The following is a 15,801-nucleotide window of genomic DNA, read 5'->3' on the forward strand; positions in this document are numbered from 1 at the left end:
GGCGTTACGGTTAACTTCATTCATTTCTTTCAAATTCTGGTCACAGAAAGTCTATATATACTGTTTCAGAACGGCATGCAACTATAGTAGATAACTATAGTTATGGTCTGTCTACTGTTATATTAGATTCGTTCTTACGGTGCACTGGAATTATTGTTTATTGTTGCCCCCCCCCCCCCCCCCGAAACAAAGATGGTGGATGCTTCCGGTACGTCTCATGGCTTAGCGTCTTCCACGCTTCCGCGCAACTCGTCGTCCAAATAGGGCTTGAAAACCAGTGTTTAGACTCTTAGGTTTCATCGATAAAATTTTATTTTGGGAAACGAAATTTTGCGAATCATTTCTGCGTCTTTCGCTCGAGACAGTCGGTCGCCATTTCTACGTTTCTTTTATTTACAAATACTGCAGCCCCTTTTCGAATGGATTTTACAGAAAATAAACAGACATCAGAGTCACAGCAGCGCAGGGATATGCTGGAATGTGTGGAACAGTGCTTTCGACTGAAGCGAAAAGACAATGAAATTAAGTTTTGTGTACATTGTATTTCTGACGCGAACAATGACGTTGGCATTGTGTTTCTGTTAACCATTCAGCACGTGTCGGCCATGTCTTTTCTAAAAGTGTAGGGAGGACAGAGAGCGCATTGTGCGACGCGCGCGTCATCCCTTCCCGGCGTCCAATTTAAAACCGCGGGCTTTCAAGGTCACTCTTCCAATTTAGCGGGGAAAGATGACTCGAGGGACGTTGTTCTGTCGACATTGATGGCTCGATTTCTTTGTTGTTGTTTTTTTTATCTGAACGCGGCATCTGGGATGCTGGCTTTTTTTTTTCCTTGTTTCCTGTCGGGAGATTACGCAGAGTGTCAAGAAGCATTACCAGAGGATGCCACCTTCGCATATAACCCAACGGGCACTTTAAGTCTCTTGGACGTCCCATGGACTTCCCAAACATCCACAGGACATCCAATGGAGTTTCAGTGCCCATTGGGATAATGTTCCCAAGTAATTTTAGGTCGGTTTAAATCGCTGATCGTGTCAGCGCGCAATGCCAGTAAGTACCGTGCGATCAGTCAGAAGCCGCATGACACGCGTCGCCGCATCGTGGTATGACGATGGTCGCTGCGGTCGCTCTTTGGGGGGAAAAAGCCACACAAAAACAAAACAAAACACGACCAACGCGGTTTTTGTCGACACGCGTCATGGAGCATTTGTTATAAAATTTACAAACTGAAAAGCTCGATTAATTGTCCACACGTCGCAGCTTGTCCCAAGAGAAAACGGTGCCCCGCTTACTTCGTATTGTCCAAGGACATGCGGTTCTCGGGAGTTGCCTCGTTACGCGTACAGGTATAGTGCAAAGGCTCACCGACCGCGTGCCTACTAAAAAGACGACCAGCGTATATCGACCACTCACTCACTCGGCTGTGGCCCCCGTGTATAGGCGCAGGGACGCCCACCACCGACTGCACATCCGCAAGTGTGTAACGGCGGTAGCGGTGGACGCACTCGCTCTGACCCCCCTCTTTTCCGACCCCTTGACGTCACGCGCGCGCCGTGGCGGACAGGGTAGATGCGGCGGTCACCGAATACGGATGCGTCGATCAGAGCGCGCGCGCGGGACGGCGACAGCGCTGTCGCGCCCCCTGCACCCGAGACAACAACCAGGCGACGATGACTCTGCTATCGTAAGAGCGTCCGTGCGTGCGCGCCCGGAGGAGGCGAGACAACCGCAGACGGCCGGCCGGCGCGAAGAAAGACACTGTCGCCCGGGTGCCGCCTGTAATCGGCTGTCTGGCCGCGCAGCGCTGCTTGTGCCGCGACGCCGCTGTGAGCGAACAAGCATGCGGCCGAGAAACGCGGAAGCACACACCAAGCTGGTGCACGTGCTAGACCGCATTTACGAGACGCCCGAGCGAGTGTACTACCACCGGCCCGGGTGAGTCTCTGTCCTCATCGTTCCTTAATTGGCGCCCATCCCGTGCCGCGTCTTTGTTTCGGGGTTTGTCCGTCGGTTTTCATGTCGCAGTGCTCGTGAAACAACCAGGTTAAATACGTATGCGTGCGCGCTTTGTTAATGTGCTTCATTTAAACCGGATGGACGCTGGAACACTGCGTATTGGTAGAGCTGTATTCGAGAAGTCCGCCCAAGCGTTGGCTAACAAGTTTTGTTTCCTTCAGTTTTTTGTCGCGTTAATGACGCGGTATATCCATTGCGTGAAGATCACGAGTTGAAATACCGTTGCGAAAGTCGCCATCGTACGCCAGCCACCGCTTTTCGACGGTCGGAGTCGCAGGATTATCAGGTAATGTCTGTCGTTTAACGTTCCACGAATATGGCTTCGCGATGACAGCCTGCGAGGGAAGAACCTTGTTCTGACGGACCATTCTGGATTGGAAGTTTGATGCATATGCTGTATTGCGAATACTGCGCGTACAGTGGCGTAGCCAGAAATTTTGTTCGGAGGGGCTATGTTGCAGCGCGGCCTCCTCGTAGAATTAGTGGAAGTATCAAACGCAACAATAACTGCATTGCCATTGACAACGCCATCGTGTATTAGATAACGCTACGCACTGTCTAGACAAGTGGAATATGTATTTTTAAAAATAAAATAATGTATTCGTATGTCTTAAAAATCGTGCCAGACATGCTTACAAAACATAAAACTGAGCAGGGGACAAGACACAGGAGAGAAGCAAACAGGACGAGCTCGTCCTTTTTGCTTCTCTAATGTGTCTTGTCCTCTGCTCAGTTTTATGTCTTGTAATCATGTCATACCAGCTATCCCCTTATCGTTCACTCGTGGCAGACATAACTGACACCAATGCTTCCATGTTTTTGCGTATTAAGTAAATAAAATATCACACGAAGCCTAGAACTATATCGGTCCGGAACCAGCAAAGCAGTGCATGCCGCTGATATGAAAAACGTAAAGGCCGCGAAATTAGCAATTAGAGGACAAATATTTTAATGAATGTTTGTCGTTCAAGAAACTACATTTTTGTACATATGCAACGGCCAGGGAAAAACATCAATGACGATGTCCTTCGTTCCAGCGTACTGCTCAGCAGCAGCTGTCACCGTTCATGTATTGCGAGTAATCGCACCGAAATTTTAGTCAACATCGAGCCATCAATAGGCCCTTAAAGGTTTGTGCTGGGATAGGGCCCCTTGCGTTACATGACTCCAGGTGCATGGTAGTTGCCACGAAATCCAACACGACTTAGCAATGTTCCCGTCAAAATGTCTTTTCTAGTCTGAAAAAGGCACTGTAGGTGGCAAAATCTAGAATGACTTCCGGCGCCGGTGGTTGTTTTGGTCAGCGGTGCGTGACAGTTCGAAAAAATTTCAGGAAGGGGGGGGGGGGCTATGGGGCTGAAGCCTCATAGCCCCCCCCCCCCCCCCCCCCCCCCACCTGGCTACGCCCCTGTGCGCGTATGTTCAGATGTGTAAAGCGTTTTCTTCATTGCGTGCGTGTGCTCTGAGCAGTCTTGCTATGTATACCTCACAAAATTCTATTCACTATCTAGAATGAAACAATAGAATTGCGTAATGCGCTCCGTTTGAAATTTCGACGCACGTTAAGAGGGTCACGAAATTTGTTTGGGAAAAGCTGCGCCTCGAAGCCTGAAGGGGCAGTTACGACTATCGGGGCGCTAAGTGACCCTCATATATAAAAATTCGTATTTGTCAGCCGGAATGCCACTAAACACAAATGGTATCGTGTCGCGACTACGATCGACACCTATGTATGGCTCGCGCGTCATTGTGCTCGCCTTATCGTGGAATATATGCAACTGATTGCTGGGCTGGGCGAAACTATTATCTGATCGTTGCCGTCAATCCAGTGTGTCGTGTGCAGCTGTGTGGGACAGAGTCCTGACTATACCTGGCTCGCTGTTTGTGTCGTTCCAGGCACAGTCGGCACGAGTATCGCGCGAGGTGAGTACACTCCCTACGCCACCAATGGCACATATGTGTGTGCTATCCTTTCCTCCTTCATTTGGCTCGTTTGGTGTATGCACTCCGCCTTTTAAGTTTCTTCGGCACTCATACTTCGCTGTTCTCTTCGGTTCATCACTGACGTTCTTCTCACCACGTGGGCATGCGATACGTTCGAGGCGCTCTGACTTCCAACACTTGTGTTCTTTCGGTTCGGTTATTTTTCCCCTTTCTTGTATATACGCTTTGCTCGGCCCCTGATATTATTTCACCGTTATGCTCCTTGCTCCTTCGTTCTTCTTAATAGTTGCTGCCATATCTTTTATTTTTCTTTTGTGTGCCGTCGTTTCACTAGAACTACGAATTTGACATCCTGTTTTTGAGTGTTTTATAGCATATGCATGTGTGTGCACATGTGGCCATTTTGTCAAATTTCCGGCACCGAGCACATGTAGCCGGAGCCGGCTACAGCCTCCGGCTTGCGAAGCTGCGCCGGGCGGGTTTATCGGCACCGATGTGCAGGAAAAGGTTTTCCGGATATTTGCTTTTCCCCTCACGCCCCCGTCTAGAAACTGATAAAAAGTTATCGGCGGCAAACGTGGTGGTGCGTCGTTCGCTACACTGGACTCGATTCTGTGCCGCTGATCTTTAAGGTTCGAAGCAGGCCTGTAATCGAGAAAGCACACGTTCGCTTCGGTGCTAACACCCAGCTCCGAGCGGACGATCGGCTCTGAGTCAAACTTGTACCGTCACCATTCGCCCGTGCTGGCTCCTAATCGCATGGAGTCAGTCAGCCGGACCCGCTTTCTTGCCGAGTGCTTGCGATCACCTGCACTGCGTCTTTTTGTTGTGGCGAGGGAATAAGCAGGTCAAGAGATAAAGGCTACTCTAAAGCTTCCGGGTTCGTCAGCATGTGTTGACGGAGGAACATCTATTTGGCCGTTAATTTGAGAATGACAGTCTCCTTTGAAGTATTTAAGCGAGTCTGCCACATTGCACAAACAATACAGCTATATGCATTGCCGAGTGCAAGCACTCGGCCGAGCCTTCCGAATCTTGGCCAAGAGCCGCGCTGTGGTCGCGCTACAAAGAATTGAAACATGTATGGCGCTGCTCAAGACTGATGAATGCGTCCGCAGCTGCGATTGCACTCGAGGTGCTTCGTTTCGAAGCCTTTCGATGCGCCTGTACCCGATCCTACTTTATACAGCGATGTCACTTCACCGAAGGAATCTCGAGTATTTATTTGGTGCCCTTGGCGGCTTGTCCTGAAGCTTCAAGCAAAACGATGGGTGCCCTCGCTGTTTATTTTACCTTTACACTACACGAGAAGAATCATGCAAGTTTTTTCGTTTTTTTTTTTTTTGTGGCGCAACTTTTTCAAGGTCACAGATGTGGGTTGCAACTATAGGGGCGCGAATAGTTTTTTCAAACCCTAATCGAATACGAATAGTGTTGCTTTGCTGTCGAATCGAATACAGATCAAATATTTTTACGAATATTCTCCATTTGTGCGAATGTTCCTACCAAAGAGCTATAGCGGCGGAACTGCAGTCCAGCGCTGTAACTTGTGGAGTTGGAGCCATAACTGTCGGATGGAGCACGATGTCACTATATCACATCTATGAACGTCATGTTTTATGCGTAGAAAGCTTCCTTTAGCTACTGGTGATGACAGCGAGTAAACGAGCTCCACGTGTCTATAGATCAGACGGGGCGAAATACGTATGAGCCATGGCCTCTGAGATCGGGCAACAAGGCAGGGTCTGCTGAGCCTATACGCGAGCCATGCCGCGTCGTCAGATCTGGAGCCCATGTATGAACAATACGAGCGCCGCCACACGAATGGATTGCGTCGGTGTAGGGTCCCGTTGGAACAGTCGTCGAAGAAAACTACGATGGGCCTTATACCAACTCCGCGCCAATCATTATAACAATAATCGAAAAGTCTAGAACGTATTCGGCCCAGGTCGAATGGTTTCGAACATCCCCTATTTGATTCGTTTAAGGTATCGAAGGTTATTCGGTTCGCTATTCGAAAATTTCGAATGTTCGCGCACCCTGCGGCAGTTTCAACTTTAGCCTCTATGTCGATGATTCCCCTGCATCAATAATCCGACGCTTGAAAACATCTTCGCCGTAACTATTCGCCATCCATTCACGGGACCCTTGAAGGCCGAGCTAAGATTGTTGTAAGCTACTGGTGGGATTAGCCTTGCCTGGAAGGCCAAGTAAGGGCAACTTTCATCTAGAATTCAGCAATTACTGATCCGGAGTTCCCGGGTTCGAACCCGACCGCGGCGGCTGCGTTTTTATGGAGGCAAAACGCTAAGGCGCCCGTGTGCTGTGCGATGTCATTGCACGTTAAAGATCCCCAGGTGGTCGAAATTATTCCGGAGCCCTCCACTACCGCACCTCTCTCTTCCTCTCTTCTTTCACTTCCTCCTTTGTCTCTTCCCTTACGGCGCGGTTCAGGTGTCCAACGATAAATGAGACAGATACTACGCCATATCCTTTCCCCAAAAACCAATTATTATTATTGTTGTTGTTGTTGTTGTTGTTTTTGTCGTGAACGGGTAGGTCTCCGGGACGCGCAGATCTGGGCAATGTTTGCCAACGATCGCCCGGTTTCACTAGCACACCAGAAGCCAAGTCAAAATTTCACCTCCAAGTGTTTTCGAACTACCGAACAATAAGCTATGCGCCTAGGTCGCCGCTCGCGAGTCTTAAACTTGTCACCGATAGTACCTATTCAAGGTTTATATGACCGCCAGCAGCGGGTCTTATTTCAGGCTGCACCTTACTAAACTCTGATAACTACGCCAGTTCGAATGACCCTGAGGTACACGACCTGCTAACGGGTCGAGGTCAGTCCATGTTACGGCGTACGTAAAGGTCGCATTGAGCGACCTCAGGAGAGCATGCACAACACAAAAGCCAGTGTTGCCCATTTTCTAGCTTCTCTTAATGCGAAGAACGCACATGCAAAAGTCCGCATCTCTCCGTCTAAAACTGAAAATCATCATAGCTCACACCCATTTTCTATTTCCTCCCCAGCAGGTCTTGACCTGAGCATTCCGTATTCCTATTGTGAAGCCTCGGAGGAGAAGCCAGTTCCGCGTGCATTGAAAGCGGGCGCGGCTGCGAACATGACGCTGTTGTACTCGCTCAAGGCCGCAGCTCAGTGAGCGGCGAGCGAAGCCGGCCTCCTGGCGCGACGTAAAAAAAAAAATAATGAAAGGCATCGGGGCGTCTTCGGGACGCACGCGAAAGGGCGAATCAGAGCGACTCGTGTATCCGATTGTCCGCCTCGTGCAGCACCCGGTTGTAGCGGCTGCCTGCGCGTTGCTAAGCGGCCCGACCTTGTTTTCCGTTCGCGTAGGCTCTGAGCAATGGCCACATGCGCTGCCGATTCTTCCTCACTTGGCTTCCACGCCCCCCCCCCCCCCCCCCCCTCCCCCCCCCAACAGTTCTTCCACCGCGCGCGCGCGCTTTTCAAGCGAAACTAGGAAATTGCTTCGCGGGTGCAGTCAGCGAGGCATACCGACGGTGCGCCCTGATGATGCAATTGTTGTGCGGCCTTGGAATAAACATGCTTGCTAGCGCGGATGCTCCAGATACGGCAGGGGTTTCGGCTGGACGCACTGATTTTTTGTTGTTGTAGTTACTTAAGGCATATCAGCCACGCGAAGCTGCCCTGTGCTCCGGCTTTTCTCCGTTTATTTCGTCTCACCCGCAATGCAGCCACAACTTCCGGAGGGACGGATGGCCGCCGTGGTGGCTAAGTGGTTATGGCGCTCGGTTGCTGACCCGAAAGTCGCTGTTTCGATCCCGGCCGCGGCGGTCGGATTTCGATGGAGGCGAAAGGTCCGTGACCTGTGCGACGTCAGTGTACGTTAAGGATCCCCAGGTGGTCGAAATTTCCGGAGCCCCTCACTAGGGCGTCCCTCATAGCCTGATCGAGTCGCCTTGGGATGTTAAGCCCCCATAAACCAAAACCGGACGTATGGAGCGGTGTCTAATACCAAACCCTGGCGGAATTTTACAGGCATATTTATCAACACCGCAACTTTAGGAGTTGTTGCCCCGGTGCTAATCCTCTTACCTGCCTGATATCGCAGGAGCTCGCCGATATCGGTGCTGGTGCAGTTTGCGTAAACGCCGTGTTTGTTTTGTCATAACCTCCACTTATGTAACTGTTTACGTAACCTTGACGCAAAATACAGGCTGACGTCTGATAAAGTAGTTTCTCTTGGTGCGACTTATTGTAAATACCGTATGTATAGTCTAAGAGCCGCACTTTTTTTTTTCGCGGTTTTGGTGGGGTGCGGTCCTTACACGGAAGCAGCCGTTTTGAGTTAAATTTCGCAAATGTATTCTGGGGGAACAACTTTATTGTTACCGTACAGACCGGCGTTATATCTGGCGCTTAGTTTCGGATACCTTTAAGATTAATCGCTGTCGCCGCTGCTCTGCCCCGGCTCCTCACCACTCCGCGTAAATGAATTCGTCTGCGGAGCCCTCCACTACTGCCCCTATTTCTTCCTTTCTTCTTTCACTCCCTCCCTTATCACTTCCCATACGGCGCGGTTCAGGTGTCCAATGATATATGAGACAGATACTGCACCATTTCCTTTCCCCCAAAACCAATTACATATATCTTCGGTTCGAATCGACTGCTCGATAGGGGGAGTGACCCATACACGAACGTGGCCCTTTGTCGAGTGGATACGGTATATATTTACCTACTCTTTTTTATGGCGGTCGGAACGCCAAACAAGACTACATTGCTTTTTAGTGCGGTAGCACTGCTATGAGTACTTTCTGATTTCGGGCATACTTACGTCCCTTAACCACCGGGTTGTGGGCAACCTGGCAGGCCATGTGAAGGGTACACCTGGGCGAAGGCCTTCATGGCAAATGCCTTCCGGGTAAAGCCCTTTAGGTCAAAGGATACTTTCGCATTCACAGCACATAAGGACCTTAAGTGGCCACCGTAACTATGTAGTGCTACTGCGCGATATTTCGTGCTTAGCCACGCTAAACTGTCTGCTATTGTTTTTGTAGTTGGATACTCGTATTCGACAGTTTCGAATAGCGAATCGAATATCCTCCGATACGCGATTATTGAATCAAGTAGTGTATCTTCAAATTTATTCGAAACTAATCGAATATGTCCTGAATCTTTCAAATAATTGGCGCGCGGTTCGGCGGAGGTAGGGAAGGGGCCGAGTGAGCGGGGCCGGCGGAGGAGCGCCGCCGGTTTGGCGTGCGAGAGGAGAGGGAAAGGCGCGAAGACGCGGAAGTTCAAATTTTGTCTGCATACAACTCGGCTTCCACAAAATGCATTAAAATAATTCTTGCTGGGGGATAATTATGAATCGTCGTCTTTTAACATCCCAGACATATCGCACCTTTATTGAGACCTCCTTTCTGGGTCTCTTTGATGGAGATTAGTGTTGCGTCTAGTTATAGCACCGAACCGCAACGCACCGCACCGTAGCGCCGCCGCTGGCACTTCAGTGCTTCGCACGACTGCTCGTTTTGTACGAGTATTCGCAGAAGTAGCGAATATTAGTACAAGTGTTCGATTCGCGTCCGACTAGGTTTGAAAAAAAAAAATGCTACTGACACACCCCTGCTCCTTTCATAGCGGCGTTCAGGCCATATCTTATTTCTCAAGTTCCACTGAAATCACACGAAGCTTCACTGCGGAATATTATACGCAAGCTGCAAAGAAGCCACGAGTATAGCTGTCACGGCATAACTGTCACAGCTGTCACTGCACACAGCGATGCTGTTCCCGCTTTGGCGAGTTCATTTGCGTCTTTAAAAGAAAATGGTAAAAAATCAGACGAACCGCGTCTGTACAAAGATGCCACCCATATGAACTAGTCTGGACAGCTGTCACTTCTAGCTTTGCTTGAACTATCTATAGCTATGCGTGCGATCTAATAGGAAATTGAATAGGAACATTACACCAAATTTTTGGCCGCGAACTGATGGACGGTTGATACTGTAGTCGGCGCCTTCGGACGTTTTGAAAATATGAACTTACGTTTGGGGTACACGCACTGTCCTGAGAGGGCTTCACGACATGGAATTCCAGGACGTCTCTGCCATCCTCCTCCGTGCGTGCGTTGGTGTGAAGTTGCATGACGCCGTGGCGCGTATTTCGTCCGTCTGAACTACAAAATAGCCCAACCACAGACAACGACATCAACAGGAAGCGACACGCATCAACGCCTGTCACGCTGCATGCCATCGTGTTTGGGTAATCGTCTGTTGTTGCGCTATTAGTTTAAAAGCGTGCGGAACCAACTAGCCCCTGCAGCACCATGCTCGATTGTATAGTCCATCCCTCCATCTTTCATTGTGGATAAAGCAATGGCGCATCGGGCTTAGATAAACTGGGCTGCACGCGTGTAAATGAGATGGAGCACATTTCTCTGATAGCTTGCACGCAGTGCCACTCGTGCGGCTCCTCTGAAGGGTATTTTCCCACCGCGCGGGAGAAACCCTGCCGCTGCCGATAAGTTGCCGAATTCGTTCGGATGTAGTCCGGTGACTAACGGAGTGTGCGCGTCCTGCCTCGCTTCGCAGAAAGCAGCAGCAGCAGTCGGCCAGCAACGGTCAGCGTAGCGGCGGCGGCGGCGAGGCCGGAGGTGCTGGCGCGGCGGCCTCCAAGGCTGCCACGGAGTCTGCGGCCATGAAGGCGCTCTTCTACCTGCTGCTCTTCCTGGCCGAGGTGCTGCTGTTCGGCACCATCACGCTGCTCATCTACTGGGTCTTCAACTACCAGGGCGGCGTCGCGTGGGCCAACGACATCAAGAAGCAGTTCAACCTGCACTACATCCTCATGACTGGAGGCTTCATCTTCCTCAACGGACATGGTGCGTACTGCACATTAAATTGGTTGACTACGGCAAGGGAAGCTAACCTGCCTAGGCAACAGGGCGGAGCCTTACAAGCCCCTCATACAGCCATCGCTTTAATGAGCGACAACATGTAACTTCATACGGTCCTTTGTCGAGTGTACAGTTCATCAAGGCTCCCAGCCCAGCTCACTGCTAGTATACCAGTCCTTGTTGCTGGTATACTAGCAGAAGCTATGGGACGCCAAGTCTGCCTCATACCTTTACTCTGTCGGACCTGTCCCGTTGTTGTTTAAAGTACACGGTTATGGCCATGCAGGTTTTTCTGACAATACTAAAAACTGGTCAATGATATTTTGTATATGTTGCAATTCCATCACATGGAAATAATTTTTTTTTCGCCGCGTCTTGACCGTAGGAACCTCGGTGGGAGGGGGAAGGTAGGGTGCTGTGGTGAAACTTGGCTCCCCCTAATTGAGAACCCTTCGCACGCCTATGGTAGGGAGCCCGCATTTTTCGCCGCCATTGCGACTTGTCAGCATGGCGCCATTCTTGCGGGAGTATGCCGGTCCTCCACGCTTCTCCTCATCGGTAGCCCTAGAACGCTCTGTCTTCTGGCCGCTCCCGGCCCACTTGCCGGTCTGTTTTGGTGCGGTAGCACTAAGGCCTCCACTCACCGGTTTCGCCACTGCTCAGGTGGCAGCTGGGCCACCTAAGTCACGTGACCGTGTGACGTCATCCCAACCTTCCCACCGGATTGTACGCAAACTGTGCATCGTGACAGTTGGCAATTAAATTAATGATCAGTCACGAGAGGTTGCTCAGGAAGAGCAGCCTGGGTCTCTCAACCCTCACCGGTGCATGGCATATGCCATCGCAGGGAAGTGGCGCATCGCTCATGAGCTGCACCAGGAGTGGTGTGAGGACTCCCAGCGACCTACGAATGTGACCAATTCCGCACACATGGGTATTAGCCCGTTAACGCTATCGCGTCATACCCTCAAGGCTGAGTTTGAGTGTCCCCTCCAGTTTCCCAGTTTCAGTGCACTAGCACCGATCCTTGCCCGAAGCCTGCTTGCCCTTGAAAGCCAAGCATCGAGCTGAAACCGAAAAGAAGTGAAAACCAAAGTGCTAGCGCGCCTAACTTGCATTTGGCCTAACTAGGCTAAATCGTCCGTCATTTTTTTTCTCCTCACTCATTGCTCGTACTGGGACTTCATATCTCCGCAACGATGACAGGTGACGCGTCGACTTAATCGTGACAGCGAGGAGAGTGTTTGAAAATAGTAACCATGCAAGAAAGGCGCGTCGGCGAGAATAGAGCGGATGCAGCACGGGGAAACGGAGCGCTTGACGTCAGCATGAAATTATCGCTGCGTATCGAATGCTCGAGTCTGCGCTTCTGTATCTAAAACTCCGTTAAGCATAGTACCCGCCTATAGGTTTCATGCATCAAGGGCTTAAGCGGACTGCGCCGTCACGTGCGTCATGACTATAGTTTGACACTTCATTTGTACCTTGTCGATGTTTAGGTTCATCGGGCTTATGCGCTTATGCCTGCGCCGTGAAATTATCTTTTACACACAGCCACGGGTCAGTTTCAGCAGGTGGCGTTTTCTGTTTCTGCAGCGATGCTGGTGTACCGCAGCTTTACATGCTGCAAGAAGATCTACAACAAGCTTCTGCACACAATCTTCTTCGTGCTGTCCATATCGGCCATCACAATCGGCATAGTGTCCGCCTTCATGGCGCATAACTCCAATGCCGACCCCAAGCACTTCTACAGCTTGCACTCGTGGATTGGCCTCGGAACCATGGGACTCTTCGCGTTGCAGGTAATGCGCCCGGTAGTATAAATAAGGCAGTTCTTTAACTAGCGAAATAGGGTTAACATACTATATTGCTACGCTCTCTGCAGATAAGCTGGCATGTAAGCTCATTTCATTTTATGTGTAATAATATTGTGCACACCTTTCACTACGCTACAAGGCGAGCACAAGCACAAGTACAAGTAGGCACATACTTGGCTTAAACTGCATTGTGTGAAGGTGCCAATATGTCAGCAACGAGTGTTCGAAAGGCGATGGTCGGCAGTTTTGACGACCAGAACCGAAATAAGTGCTCTTTTAGGTATGCACTCCACATGCTTGCCAGCGAAAAGTGGGTGTGTGTTCGGTTTACACCGAAAACACTCGTATACATCTTTTAGGTCGGCACTTTTTTTCTCAAGATTTTCACCTAGTGCGGCCCGGATTCCAGACTCGAAGTAGATCACAAAATAGTTCAAAGTACCGATAATTTAAAATCTAAACAATGACAGTACACAAGCTCATGTGTAACCTTGAAGCAGGAACACATTGCAACCACGTTAGTGACGCGCTTATTGCAGCGACATGCCGCCCGCCGGCGTGCTGACAGCGCTGCGCTCATTAGGCATTGCTAGGCCCAACCTGCTTCACATTGAATACGCAGCGGACGGTTATTAAAACAAACCGCCGTCCATCTTAAGATGTCTAATCCTGCTACCAGTACACTATCTATAAATAGAATAATCTCTCATTAAATTAAGGTACAGTTGGTTTCCGCAACAAATCCGGCGGTGAAGTGAGCGAAGCATTCCAGACTATAGGCTTTAGTTAGGTTGGCTTCGGAGCATGACAGCGATGTGGCGTGGAGAATGACTAGAAGAGGTCGAAAGCCACCCTCAAGCACACCCCACGGTTTCACAGCGCTAGCGTTGACAGCAGGTGCCCAAGACCGTGCAGCCGACCTGTCCCCGCTTCGCGAAAAGTGATCGAAGAGGGCCTATAGTAGAAGCGCCACTTGCAGTGGTGACCAGAAAAATTGTATTTCGATGTAGTGCGTGATTTTTTTACTTTTCAAGGGGATGATCTGTGTTCGATATAGCCATTAATTCGAAATACCCGAGTTCGACATATCCGGGCTCGACTGAATCTGAATCAGAATTAAGGCGGATTTGTGCGCAGGGCGATGCGATTCAGCGCTAGACCGTAAAGGCGGTTCGGCCGACAGCTCAGAACAGCGCTTCATGCGTGTGCGACCCGCGGCTGTCGGTGCGAGGCGGCTGTCGCCTGGCCTGCTTTTTCGCTCGTTTTGCTGCCGAATGCGTTGCGGAAACATTTTAATGAGGTTATGGTGTTGTCGGTAACAATGATTAGGCCTTGTACAATGAACGGCGGCTAGCTCCAAAGCACCTTTTGCTGCAGTTTCGTTTCGATGCGAAGCACGCCAAGCCTAGAGACCGAGCGCGAGCGGTGCTCCAGCGGGAGGTGCGTGGCTGGCAGGAGTGTGCCACTTGCATGAGTGCATCTCGTCCGGGCTTTAGTGCGACAGGCGAATGCTTTAGCATTTTTTTTTTGCTCTCGTGCGAACTCCTAGCACACAAGACAATTTGGTCTAAACTCGAATTAGGTTGTATGCGAGCAAGAAGAGAGTAAGAGGGTATGCTGCCCAAGTCCACAGGTAGATGTTCATCAACAAAAACACAGAATGCTTACAGTTGGCGACGGAAATGAATTCTCTTCAAAACACGCGAAGTTCTGGCAGTTACGAAGATTTCAAACCAAGGTTTCAGTCTCTAACTGCTAACCCCAGGACCTCTGGCTCCACGTTTAAAAGCCTCCTTCCATTGCAAACTCCACCAAGTCTTACCACTCTGCTCTCCAAAAGGCGCTTCTGATTGCTATGCTGTGTAGTGGGAATATGTCTCCATTGCGAAGATTAAGGATTCCGTATATTTAGGGATCAAAATCTACCGCGAGACTTGGAAAGCATACTCTGCACCTAGACGGGAGTTGCCTAGAGGACAGTTTACTCCCTTTTTACTCCTATATAGGCTAATTAACGTTTAGTGTGTAGCAGCACTGAGGCATTGCTGCGTAGTGGCGAAGTCTTTGTATGATAGCGATCTTAGGCGTAGTCTGAACTGAACGACGCATCGTCGGCATGGTCGTATCGTGTACCACAGGCAACTGTCGCAGTCTGATAGCTCTCCGCTGAATGTACCACACTAGGAAGGTTATGCACACGCAAGACGTGTAATTACTTTGCCGACCTTTTTTTATTCTCAAATTATTGGCTACCTAGCTGGGGTAGGTGGCCCTTACGTGAGTGCATTTCGTGCTGTATCCGAAGTAACTGCACACCCAGTAGGTAATGCACCCCAGTGTGTGGAAGCTGCGACTGCTTGGGTCTTCGTATACCGTTTCAGTTCATCGTGGGGTTCGTGTCGTTCCTGGTGCTGCTGTGCTGCGACAAGGCCACCGTGACCTACCGGCAACGTCTGGTGCCGATCCACACCAACTTTGGCCTCATCATTTTCAGCACGGCGGCAGCTGCCTGCGTCACGGGCCTCATGCAGACAGCCAAGAGCCGATTCAAGTGAGTGCACTGCATAGGCCAGTATACCCCCCCCCCATGGCCTAACTACGTGTCCAACATGGTGTTTCTTGTCGGTCTTCTTTACCCTGACACACGTAAATTTGTGACTGCAGCCTAACTACAGCGAATGCGCTTGCAATTCCGCACAATGTCGGAGGCCTCCCCTCCCCTCATTTGCTCCATACTCGAAACAACGGAGTGTGAGAAAGCTACATAGCCCCAGGATATTAGCTTGCTATAACCAGGCAATGACTGAAAGAGCATTCTGCAAAATTTTTCATGATTGGCGGGAGCCTTATCCGACATCAGTAATCAGCGCACAGCTTCCAGCCAGCCAAGAACGGTATAGCCGACCATACTTGCGGAGGGCGCTTCTTATGAGGTTACCCGAGACAAGATGATGTAGACTGGGCAAGCAAGCTCTACGTGGTCCCCATCAGCGGAGTAATACAGGATGCTGCAGACCGCGGCTCAGTGTTATTAATTGCTGTTTTTTTAAGTTGTATTCTACTATAGCCTTCCCAATCATAGCAGGATGACAAATGCTGGTGTCGCTTTACAGCGAGGCCAGGGTTTTGGGAAAATG

At 50.2% G+C, this 15,801-nt stretch overlaps 1 protein-coding gene across 9 annotated transcripts in view; it reads left to right on the plus strand.

Annotated features, from left to right (window-relative positions):
• nemy (cytochrome b561 family member no extended memory) overlaps nucleotides 1-15,801 on the plus strand; it is a 141,763-nt gene that overhangs the window by 124,077 nt on the left and 1,885 nt on the right. For 4 of the 9 annotated variants that reach the window (XM_077658999.1, XM_077659000.1, XM_077658998.1 and 1 more), the window contains exons 2-4: nucleotides 10,543-10,832; nucleotides 12,444-12,649; nucleotides 15,046-15,215. In XM_077658999.1, the coding sequence (XP_077515125.1) occupies nucleotides 10,543-10,832; nucleotides 12,444-12,649; nucleotides 15,046-15,215 (666 nt within the window). Of the gene's footprint in view, nucleotides 1-1,691; nucleotides 1,936-3,912; nucleotides 3,940-10,542; nucleotides 10,833-12,443; nucleotides 12,650-15,045; nucleotides 15,216-15,801 lie in introns of those variants that run through there. The other 5 variants (XM_077658996.1, XM_077658995.1, XM_077658992.1 and 2 more) reach the window with 3 other exon arrangements.

The sequence above is a fragment of the Amblyomma americanum genome, chromosome 3, assembly GCF_052857255.1.
Source record: "Amblyomma americanum isolate KBUSLIRL-KWMA chromosome 3, ASM5285725v1, whole genome shotgun sequence".
Taxonomy (NCBI): domain Eukaryota; kingdom Metazoa; phylum Arthropoda; class Arachnida; order Ixodida; family Ixodidae; genus Amblyomma; species Amblyomma americanum.